The sequence below is a fragment of the Aptenodytes forsteri genome, unplaced genomic scaffold, assembly GCF_000699145.1.
Source record: "Aptenodytes forsteri isolate BGI_AS27 unplaced genomic scaffold, ASM69914v1 Scaffold297, whole genome shotgun sequence".
NCBI lineage: Eukaryota > Metazoa > Chordata > Aves > Sphenisciformes > Spheniscidae > Aptenodytes > Aptenodytes forsteri.
In genome coordinates, this window is record NW_008796167.1 from 930,090 (window position 1) to 941,992 (window position 11,903).

An 11,903-nucleotide genomic window follows, 5' to 3' on the forward strand; every position below is an offset into this window, starting at 1 on the left:
TCGCACCACGGCTGCCGCAGCCGCTGCTGCCGCCATTGGTCCATACGCAGTGAGGGGGATTGCTAGAAAAGAAGGAACAGGCATCTCAGGGGCACTGTGGCTACACGGGAAACTCCTCAACAGGAGCCTTCGTTTCCTGCTGCAAAATACCAGGCCCGCACAGACGTATTGGCTTAGCGCATCACACAGGACATCCGAGAATGACAATAGGGGAGTGCACAGCCCTGCATTTATATTGGTCCATACGCAGTGAGGGGGATTGCTAGAAAAGAAGGAACAGGCATCTCAGGGGCACTGTGGCTACACGGGAAACTCCTCAACAGGAGCCTTCGTTTCCTGCTGCAAAATACCAGGCCCGCACAGACGTATTGGCTTAGCGCATCACACAGGACATCCGAGAATGACAATAGGGGAGTGCACAGCCCTGCATTTATTGGTACCTTTTGCACAGCGAATGTCCGGGGGAACTACTAGCCATGCTCTGCTAAGCCCACACCCTGGCGCAGCTGAGGGCACGACGTGGAAGAGCTGAACCAGAAGTGGGCAATTTCAGATGTATCCTGTCGCTACTTAGCTTGCGAGATGCAGTTAATCTGAAGCTACAGATCCAGATTTTGGCTGTAAATGTGGAGAAACGCAGCAGCTGGCAGCTAAGCGTCCTGAGGCTCAGCCCCTCCTCTCTGCCCCTTGGTACTATTCTTGAATAAGAGTTTAATAGCCTCTTTCTCCCTGTTTCTCTACTCTGCTCAGGATGCACCATCCTCCCCACTCTGAGTTTTGCTCCTGAACTGCTCAACCCCTTGCTGTTCACTGTAGAAGAGCAGGAAACATATACCTAGGGAGCAGGAACTAGAAATGGCTTAATTAAAACAGTAAGTCTTAATTTATATGTAGCAGTTCTAATTCCCAACTCTACTGCCACAGGCATCCAGCCCTCGGGGCAGGAGGCATCTAGCCAGTATGTTTCTCTTTGCCCTTAAAATGACTGGGTCAGCATTTCATGCTTGAATGTGAAATTCACTGTGATTCTGTTTAGAGCACCATAAAAAGAGGTCAGAACAAATCAATCGCGTTAAGTCTGAAACCCAGACTAGCTTATAAGGGAATATTTAGTAGCAGGCACCAGCCTGCTTCAAGCAAACGTCATATGAGGCTTATATCTGGGTTAGCCGCTCATTACAGGCCCTGGGCCAATGTGAGCATGTTGCTGCTTCGCATCACCCCCAAAGATGCTGTTCCAGGGAGGAAAGGCTGCTGGCAGCCACCCTCCTGCCCCATCATTGCTTCAAGTCCCTAACACCCAGCTGAATGAATGTGGTTTTACTGAGAAAGGAGGCCAGGTCTTCTCAAAAAGACTCCAGTTCTTTTTGCACGAAAAACCCTTCTTGCCTTTGCAATCTACTGAGACACCAGGTTTGTGTTGTGATGACAAAGCACCTGCATGTTAGCTCCCTGCGTGCTGGAGCAATCATCCCTGCTTGTGCCATCCCCTCATCTCAGTTCCGCTTGCCAAGCCCATAAAGCGCAGCCCATTTACACGCACGCATCCACTTGAAGGCACAAGGGCCCTCGAGCACTGCACAGCTCGCTGGGCCTTTGTAGGAACGAAGGGGGCCCTGCCCTTCGTGGGACCAACTCCAGCCTATACGTGGGAATCGCAGCTCTTGGCCTAGCCAAGAGGCTGCACAGTGACTGTTTAGCAGTAGGTAAGCGTAACGGGAAGGGAAGAATGCCACGATCCCCAGCTGGTACTTCAGCGAGACACTCAGGACTGTAAGCTAACATGGCACCCAGCCAGGACAGCAGCATTAATAACTTCTTGTTGTACAGAGCCCTGGTGCACCCCAGCCACCGGTGACAGCCAGGCCCCGGGCAATTCACCTCCACTAGGAAGAGGCACAGCGCAGCTGGGGGTGGACCTTGGAGGGAAAAGCACTTTTGCCAGGTCACCAACATTCCTCTACAAATTTTATGGTTTTGATGAAAAAGACACATGTAAATACACACTGGACCCACATCTCCTTTGCTTGGCAACCAAAAGGCTGAGAGGTGGGGGTCAGGTGCTTGTGCAGTTCCATACATGGTGTCAGGGAAGGGTTTTATTAAGAGGGAGCTAGGATTTAGTCTCCCCCTGCCTCCCTCGGGGCAGTTTGTTTGTTGGTGGCTGCCAACCTCAGCATCCTCAGGAACGGAGGCTCCCTGAGGATCGACACGGTTCTGTGCCACAGAAACCCCCTTTCAAGCCTCTTTGTACTGTTAATTCCAGGAGAGCTTCTCAGGAAGCTTTTCCACACCCTCATTGCAGAGAGATTCAAACTCTGAAACAGGTGGGGGCAAGGAAGCGCTGGAGAGGAGGAACACCACAGAAATGAGATGGCACACGGGGAGCAGGGTGCTACACAAAGCTGCTTTTCTACGACAAAAACCATGGACAGGACAGAGCTGGGGAAAACATGGCTGTGGAAGGGAAAGTCGACAGAAGGAACGTCACCTAGAGAGAACACACTGCACACAACCCAGGGGCTGAGGATCCAGAGAGTATTTGCATTGTGAGGACACTGAGCCAGGACTAGTCCCTGGAGAATAGTCCTCTGCCCCCGTTTCATTCCACAGTTCGCCACGAGCACTGCGGGACTTTACAGTAAAGTCCCACCACACTCGCTTCTGTCCGGGAAGCCCGTGTGGGAGTAGCTGGGGAGCTGTACCACCCGGAGCAGGGAGAGCGTTCCCTGCAGCCCCTCCTGCACAGGGCAATGGGATTAGAGTAACCAGGAGTGCCCCCACACCCTCTCCCTCCTCCCAGCACTCCAAATCTCGTCCTTGCAGCAGCTAAGGTTAAGGTCATTTGTAGACCTTTGAGAAGTCACCCTGCTCTCTGCAGTTTTCCATATCTGGTTTACACCCAGCCTGGGGCGAGGAGCTAAAAACGAGGCAAGCAGCAGGAGCAGCCACCTAAGGATTACATGCCTTCATTTGGTATGACTGCATTGCCCTTCTCAGAGGCAAGACACATGGCACTGATTGCTTCTCCATCTTTCCAGCCCCAGCTCTGGATGGAGCTCATACAGATGGAAGAGGAAATAAGGAACATTTCCAGTCTAACTGCACCAGGCTGTGGAGCAGCAACACCACTGGAACAGCCCAAAGCCCCCTTCTCCCCTTCCAGCTTGTGAGTTTAGGAAATGAGCGGGACTGACCTGTGAGCTCAGGGAGGACGGGGGCACTCGGGAGAGGGGTCCGCTCTACACGGAACTCTAAAAATGAAATGCAAGACAGCTTAGGAACTCGTCAAATGCCCCGAGGGAGACCCCGCAGAGAGGCAGCAGCCAGGGTCCGCTGGGGGAGCAGCCTGCAGCCAGAGTGTGACCAGGCCAGTGCCTTCTTTAAACTAATTTATAACTGGTGCTGAAAGGTGCTGGACTCCTGCCCTGGAGACTGAAAGGATCCATTTACCCTTAGAATAAATCTGGCCAAGGCAGGGCAAGTGCAAGCTTCGCTGTGCAGCCTCAGGTCTGCCCTGGAGCACCGCTCTGCGACCCATCCAATCTGACCTCTCGGCTGCCATGCCAGTGGGTGCTCAGCACGTGCCACGCTCATCTGGGCATGGGTTTCCAATGAGGCACTCGAAGCCACTATGACTGAGACCCATAAACTGAATTCACGGAGAGCTTCCAGACAGCTAGGAGGCAACAGCAACTTTCAGACACAGTCAGCCTGAGCTCGCCTCAGGCGAAGAGAAAACTTCCCATTCCCAGCCCCTAACATCAAGGCTTCATATATAAATCATCACGCTGAGGGATGGAGTAAGGAAGGGATGCTCGGAGTTGCCACTTCTCTAGAAAATAGCAAGACATTCTTTTCCCTGAGTGTGCTCTGCCTTGTTCCCTTGCCTCGCAGAGAACAGGAGGGAGAAGAGGCCCCAGAAAGCTCTGAGCAGCTGCGGCACAGCAGGTTCCAGCCATTGATCGCAGAGTCCATGTTCTGAGCACATGGCAGGGTTGGGAGCTTGAAACCACCCAGTTTGCGGGGGATCTGCAGCCCACCGCCCCAGCAGATGTTTTCTGGTGGCTGTGAGTGGTCCAGGCACTGTTCAGAACACAACTGTAGCGTTGCAGGCGCCTGTGTTTCGGGTGCCTAGCAGCTCCCTGGCCCATGGAAAGCCACGTTTTAAAAATCTGTGCTACTTTCAGAGCGGTGGCAACTCTGGTAAAGAGAGACAGACACACACAAAGGCAGCGAGACAGGCAGAGCTGCAGGGGCCCTTCTGTGTCACAGCAGCAGCCCTGCGGAGGAGGCTAAAGGGCATCAGAGCAGCCTTGGGCTTTTCCTGCCACTGGCATGTGAGGATAATCCTAATGAAGGACAGGCTGTTCCCACCTATTCCAGGGCTTCTCCCCTCCCCCTTCCACACCCGTCTCCAATTTAAAGAAAGACCAAACAGGGGAAAGGGTGAAAGGGGCAGAGCCTGGGTCATGGATCATGCCAGGGACTCCTGTCACCTGAAGGCAGACCAAAAAAAACCAAGCAGGGAACACCACTCACCAGGGAACTGGTAAGTGTAGCCAGGTGCAATGCCAGTGTAACTTCGACTCGCGTAGGTGGCAGCTTGGAAGCCTGGATAACCTGGGGGAAGACAAAAGGGCTCTGTTACAGCAAGCTCGCAGGGTCCATGTCCTCAGTGCCTGGCAGCTCACGAGCAGTGTGACCATTAGTGTTAGAAAGCACGAATAGGGCTAATAGCAGAAACCCCAGGAAATTGCCGGGCAGAGTCTGCACACATGCGGGTCTGCAGAAGAGTTTTAGCAGGCCCGTTTAATTTTTTCCTCACTCCAAACATGTAAGGACATGGCGATTTCCTTCTCAGAAACTCACAGCTCTGCAGACTAAGGCTTTCTGATGCATCAGCTGGATTTACAAATAGGAGGAGATCAGGGAGTTTGGGGGCATGTGAACGGCTGAATAGCTCTGAGTCACTTTTGCACTAGAAGTGCTGGCGAATGCAGGCAGAGCACTTCTTCCTGGCGCTGGGTGGGAGGACAATTCCTGCCATTCCCCGGGAAGCTGACCACCTATACAGAACGAGCCTGTGAGAACACAGGGCACTGACTGAGAGATGAATATTTGATTTGAGATCTCCCAAGACATGAGTACGTAGATTTCCCAGTGACTCAGCTTGAGCCTTGCTGCTTTAAATTCAGATGGCTTAGAAAAGGCAAAACCCAAAACCACAGGCTGGAGTTTTATTTTCCTTCAATAAGTCAAGTGAAAACATTGGGGAAAAAATGCCCTTTTTGGGGTTTTGTTCAGTGACTAACTGCTACTCGGTAGGCTTAGCAAGGAGAGCCAGGCTGAGTACACCCTGCCCAGCAACACCAGCGATGATCCTGAGCAAACAGTGTGCCCTTGGTTCAGCTCAAGCCTGGCTAGAACGAACAGAGGGAGGGAGAGAAGCCAGGAACAGCACCCGCGCTGGAAGGATCATGCTTGACTCTCAGGTCCAGGCACGAGGGTTTATAGACCTGGAAGTGGGGGCTACAAGGGACTTTTTTCTTTTTTGTAATCTTTTATCTGAACACATTTGCCTTAGAATCATTGATAGGCATGAAACCCAGCCTGCTTGTCACCAATTTCTCCTTACAAGACAGTCCCACAGTAAGTGTATGGTTTTCCTTGCAATACCAGATACTTGCTGTCCCTGAGAGGGAGGGAACAAAGCGAGACAAAGCTTAACTAGAACTTTAAGGGCATTTTTATAGTCTTTAAATGGCAGTGAGGACATTTATATGGACCACTGTTTCAAGTGGAAGCTCGGGGGCTCTTTAATCAACTAATTCACCAGAAAGCCTGTAGAAGTGTGGGAGGAAGATGCCTGGGCACAGATTACTCCACACTCGGTTCAGCTGTGTAGTTACATCCTATTCCACGAGAGCCATTGATGAATTACAGTCTATATGCTATGGCACTGCGGGACCGTTAACGGAGTTGCAGAGGGCCAGAGCTGCCCAGCACATGGCTGCGTCCGGCCAGCTCCTGCTGTCACAGGGCAGCAGTGACAAGCTTGCAGTTTTTCCAGGTGCCACCAGAGGGCAAGTTGTGATCGCAAACAGGTCTCAGCGTCCCCCCAGCGTCCCCGGCCTTGCATCAGGGAGAGCTGCCCTTGGCCGCCCTGCCCGCTCTCGGAATAAAACCTCTAAGCTGCTGCCTGGCACGACCGGGAGCTGGGCAGGAGATCTGTCCTTGGGCTTACCCAGCATACCGATCCCGAGCATGAAGGCATCCATCCCGTAAGGCATGACTCGGGACCGCCCTCGTGCCGAGCCCGTTGGGGACATCACCTCCTTCGGCTGGGCTTTTTTACACTCCACCTGCCACAAGAAAGTAAGGATCAGGCTCAGCCGCCACCGGCACAGCGCGCTGCCACAGAGCACAGGCAGCAGCTGGGCTGCAGGCCAGGCAGGGCTGCCCGCCGTGACGGCACTCCCCAGCCCTGGCCACCGCCAGCAGCCCGTCCCGCTGTCCTTCCCTTGCGTCCCTGCCTCTGGCCTGCATGCTGCCAGCCTTCCCTCTCGCTCTGCAGCCACCACAGGCAATGGGGAGCTCAGACACTGCTTTTCTCCTCCTGGTCTGCCCTTGACATTCTGCCTGGCCCTGCACCAGGGGCCTTGAAGCCTAATTTTCCTCATTTCTGAATGAAGGTAAAACCTGCCCCCTTCCCAGGCCACCAAGATGTTTCATGTAACTTTGAAACCTCGAAGTACTACACAGTTCCTCATTACAGTTAGCTCTTCTCCTTGAAAGCTCAGTATTGTCCTGGTTCACCTCCACACTGCGAGTTTCTTTCTCAGACTGGCTGCTGTGATTTTGGGGAAAAGACTCAATCCAATTCCCCACTGCAGAGAAAGTGTGTCAGGACCTCAGTGCCTCACACCCTGCCCCTGTGCCATTGCCCCCTTCTCCATCCCATGTCTCTGTCCCTTCTCCCCTGGCTTCTGCCCCAGACACTCACCATTTTGTTGTTGATCTCATGGAAGTGGATTTCACACACTTTTTCCACAATGTCTTCACTTTCAAATGTGACAAACCCAAAACCTGAAGAAAAGGCAAAACTCCTTGATCAGGTCAGAGCTCTGGACCATTTGCACACACTACCCATGTCCTTTTATTGGCAGGAGAAGAGAAGGAGCCACAGGCTTCTAGGATGGTATAATCAGCCCTTTCTAAAACAGCTGTCAGTCATCTTCCCTCTCCAGCAAATCCTGCTTTTACACACAAGAAGAACAGGAGCATCCCCTTATAGATTCCCTTTTCCTCCTCATCCTGTACTTCCCACCCTCTCTGAATCCAACTGCTCTCAAAATGAAGTGTATTTTTTTTAAACTTTGCTATTTGCAAGGCAAACCACGTGGCTGATAATACTCGGGAGGATCCCAGCAGACAGACGCTCACACAAAGAAAGTCGGTGGAGAAATGAACAGCTGCTTGCCAGGACATCACCATCCTCACTAAACGCACCCCACCAGCAATAACACCCTGCACGTTTCCTCTTCAGTCACCAGTCATAAAGCCTTGTATAAGCAGACAAATATCAGCAAAGCAGTTGTACAGAGCAAGACAGATACACACAAGCAAAGCGATTTGTAAAGTTTCACCAAAGTAAGGTTAGTATCCGGGGTAAAACAGGACAGGATGTTCCTGGCCCCTGGCCCAAACTCACACCTCCTTTCTCTCACCAACCCCTTTGCTGACAGTTTTGGCAAAGACCAGCTCCGGTGGGCAGACTAAACTCCTCTCAGCTGACTGCAGCCGCTTCCGGAAAACTGAGGCAGGTGGGAGGATGTCTTTAAGCTTGCCTTACAAGAAAGCTGGGATTAAGCAGAGCCTTCCGCTTTCCAGAACTGGCCAATTCCATGGTGCTTTAAAATAACTTTTAAAAACAGACAGAGATCTGCTGCCCAGAACCCCAGTTTTTCTCCATACTGCCAGAAAACTCTCTCTCCATAAACTCCTTTGTCTGTCTGTGCCCAGGTTACACACCATTCACCTCAACACCCACGAGCGGAGGGGCTCGGGAGTTCAAGAGCAAAACCCTGATGCCGAAACCAGTCCTGAGCCCCATCAGACCCCCACCAGGCCTGCTGCACCCTGGACAGAGCCCCACGCTGCCGACACAGCGGCTAGCAGCCCTCCCTGCTCCTTCCGAAACGCCCGACAACTCTTTAATTGGACTAGTGACTGGGGGGCATCCATGGAGGAACAGGGGTTAACACTTCCTCTTTAAGATGAAGCTGGAACAACATCCTAGGCCAGGCAATCAGAGTAGATTTAATGGCTTTAGAAAAAAGAAGAAACCTGAAGGGCACACAGTGTAGCAAGAGCAGAAGGGAGCGTTCCCTCACTGATCCGGGGGCAGAGGTGCTTGGAAGTGGTTCAAACAACACACAGACATGAGAGTGGCCCAGCACAGGGCTGTTACTGGCCCTGATTTGGAAGACACCAAACATAAGTTTGCAGGTTAAGTTGTGGCCAATAAATCTCTGAGCTGGTGCAATGCTTGCTAGCGTCGAGCCCTGCCACGCTCCGGGGCAATCGGTCTGAAGACTCACTGGGAAAGCGGGAGGCAGGGACGCCCATGGGTGGGCTGGGTCCGGATAGCACAAATATTAGAGCCTCGCTCCCATCCTGTAACCAGACTCCACCAGCAAGACTCGGGTAAGAAAAGGTGACCTGGGAGCACAAGCGGGCTCCGGGCCGAGGAAGGGCGAGAGGCAGGCACTCTTCAGGCTCTCGTGTCAGCTTTCCCAAAGCTCAGATTACTCAGGACAAGGTAAGACACACACTGCGGGCTGGAGCCACAGAGGTAAGTGGGCAGGGGAGGGGGCCGCCTCCTCTCACATATCTGCAACTCGGCAAGTTTACAGCACAGGAAACGCACTGGACAAAAGCTCTCTGTGCTGCAAGGGACACTGGTAAAGGATGCAGATGCAAAAGGATGGGGCAACTGGAGGCAAGATAAAGAGCAGCTGCGACCCGCACGCCCTGCTGCTGGGATACTAACCCCTCCCTACGCAAGGCAGGAGGCAAACCCTCCGCAGTTCCCTCTCCTACGGCCAGAAGACCGCTCTCACCTCGGTGTCGGTTGGTTGTCTTGTCGAACATCAGCATCGCGTCGTCCACCTGCAAAGAGAAGAGCTCCAGATGAGATTATTGCCATTGCCACGAGCATCCTCCAACACATTTGTGCAGAGCTTCCCAGGCCTCCCCAAACCAGAAGGGATCAAGATGAGACCTCCCATCCCCAAGAAGGAAACAGGGTGTGCGCGCACACACATACACACCAGCTCCCACACCAGGCATGTCCCCAAGCCACAACCAGCATGGTCCCCCCACCAGCCCGGGGCAGGTGCTGCCGAGCTGAGCCCCCTCGGCCCGGCCCCTGGCAGCAAGCGACCCCGATTGTTTGCCTGCGGCTCCAGCCGGGGGGCAAGGAGCAGGGAAGGCTTTGTTCCCAAATCCCAGCCTCAAAGGAGAGGAGAATTAAAGGGGGGGAGAGAAGCAAAGCTGGAGAGGGGAGAGGAATAAGGGGCCTCCCAGCGACAGGGGAAGCGGAGGCCTCAGACAACAGAGCCTGCCTGGGAAAGCTGGGAAGCGCCCCCGCCCCCACCCCAGAGGAGCCTTTCCTCTAAGTGAGGTTTCCCACTGCTGGAGGCTGTAATTAGAGCAAATTTACTGCAAGGCCTGAGCAGGGCTGCCTTCCCGGGGGGAGGGGCGGCCGGATCCCATCCCCCAGCCGGCCTGGGGCTGCTCTCCTCCCCAGCGAGCACATCACCGCCTGGTGCCACTTTTCCCCCCATCTTCCCGCTGGGTGTTGCCTTGCAGAGACGCATCTGCACCGCTCCGCAGATCAGGCCGAGCAGGGTTAAAAAATACACTTCAATCCCCTCCGTGTAAGCCCCAGTGTAAACCTGTCCCACTGACCCATCCCTCCTCTCTAATACCACTGCCTTAATCCGATTATGAAACTGGACATGCAAGTGCTCAGGGGAGGCAGTGGCAGTCTCCGGCCAGCAGCTGCCCCGGCCCTCCTCCTCCTCTTCCGTGCGAGACAGCCGCTCCCCGAGCAGCGAGCCCCGTGCGCCCCCGACTCTGTGGAAGGATTACTCCCTTGCCTTGTCCCCAGGAAGCATCTGCATTGCTGCCTTCTCTGAACAGCCTGTCGGTGAGGGCAGAACGCTGCCCATACCCCCGTGCAGGCAGCTACTGGCTTCACTCGTGGAAAGCCCACAGCCCCAGTCAGGGAAGGGAGAGGGCTCCTAGCCTCAGCCCCCCCAGGACAAATCAGGACACCCGGCTCCACCTCAGTGCCACAAGGATGGAAGCAGCCCTTGCTAACGTTTCCAGTGCCACTACGAGCAGAGATTGTCTTTGATGCCCTTAGGCTTGTCCAACACGTCCACCCCGCAAGAGCCAGGTGACAACAGACAACCTGACTCCCGCTCATCCCGCGCTCTTCCTGTCCCAGCTCAGCCTCCCTTGGCCAAGCCAACAAACACCTGAGAAACGTGCCAGGCGTCCAGCTGGAGCCACGGGGGATGTAAGACTTCACAGAGACCCGAAGCAACTCCTCAGCAGCTTCCCAAGACACAGCCAGCTCATCACGCTGCCATTCCCCATCGCCACTCGCTCCTGCCCCTGCACCATTTGCCTTCATGGTGCTGGGGGGAAACCTGACGTAGCTTAAAAATATTTCAAGAAGTTTTACTGTCTTTTTTTGTTCATTTTTTAAGCTAGATCCGCTCCTCCACCCAGTTCTCAGAAAGGCTGGGCACATAGCTGTCCTCCCCAGTAAACACTGGGAGAAAGCTGTGTCAATGGCACTGTGCAGCAGTGCTGCTCCCGAAGACTTCAACTTGGGTAGCTGGAGCCCACAAACCCATCGCAATAAGAGATGGGCACGAGAAAGAAAAACCCAGCGGGGACGCGCACAGCCCTGACTTACTCTGTTCAACCAACCCCAGCAACAACCTCTTCTTCGCAGAGCCTGGACAGCGGTAGCAGCTGCAAGCGGCAGAGCCCAGCGCATGTCCACACACAAAACCACCTCGCACCAATGGCCCGGGCCACGGCCCAGACGCTCCCGCAGCACTCGAGCACTTGGAGCCGGGAGAAGTGCAACTGCTTCATCCCAAACCGCACCCCGTACGCCGAGAGGAGAGCTGCAGCCTTCCTCCCTCTGAGCCTTTTTCCAAGCTTCTGCCGGTGCTTTGAGACCAGGTGTCTACCCAACACCCCAAAACATCTTGTGAAAACAGATTTACAGTAACATGTACTCTATTTGAAAGCCGTTTCCTGCTATGAGCTAAATCTAAGATAGATAGATGTATATGTATGCGTATATACACATAATATGTGAAATAGTCTCACCCCACTCAACTCTAGGGCCCCAGCTCTATGTATAGCTACAACTGGTGGTTTTTATTGACAACAAAACCTAAACCTATACACCTATACATGAGCATCTTCTTGTCTCCTTCCAAGGCAACAGGTGAGATGAGCTGGGTGGTCTCAGACAGCACGCAGCCAGTGACGCGAGATAAAGCAGGGCCCTGCAACCCGGGGGGTTGCAGAGGTAGTCCTGGAGCCCACAAAGGCCAGCGGGACAGGCTGCAGACCGGAGCACACTGCAGAGCCGGGAGAAAGTCCTCACCTGCATCCACAGGGAACAGCCATTTCCAGGACTCTGCCCCGGGGGGCCGGCCTCACGCCAGATCCCTCCTAGCTCTTGCCATCACCTCCCCTGGTCCGGAGCTAGGGGAGGGGACGGGGACCGGCTGCCTCAGCTCGCAGGGATCCCCAAGGCCCAGCACTGCCCAAACACCCGGGCAGACCCTCGCACAAAGCGCTGA

At 54.1% G+C, this 11,903-nt stretch overlaps 1 protein-coding gene across 1 annotated transcript in view; it reads right to left on the bottom strand.

Annotated features, from left to right (window-relative positions):
* Positions 1 to 11,903, bottom strand: part of MSI1 (musashi RNA binding protein 1) — a 33,301-nt gene that overhangs the window by 4,398 nt on the left and 17,000 nt on the right. Inside the window, exons 5-10 of the mRNA XM_009287524.1 lie at positions 9,126 to 9,174; positions 7,007 to 7,089; positions 6,248 to 6,365; positions 4,543 to 4,623; positions 3,198 to 3,254; positions 5 to 62 (exon numbers count right to left, since the gene is read on the bottom strand). Of these exons, the coding sequence (XP_009285799.1) occupies positions 5 to 62; positions 3,198 to 3,254; positions 4,543 to 4,623; positions 6,248 to 6,365; positions 7,007 to 7,089; positions 9,126 to 9,174 (446 nt within the window). The remainder of the gene's footprint in view (positions 1 to 4; positions 63 to 3,197; positions 3,255 to 4,542; positions 4,624 to 6,247; positions 6,366 to 7,006; positions 7,090 to 9,125; positions 9,175 to 11,903) is intronic.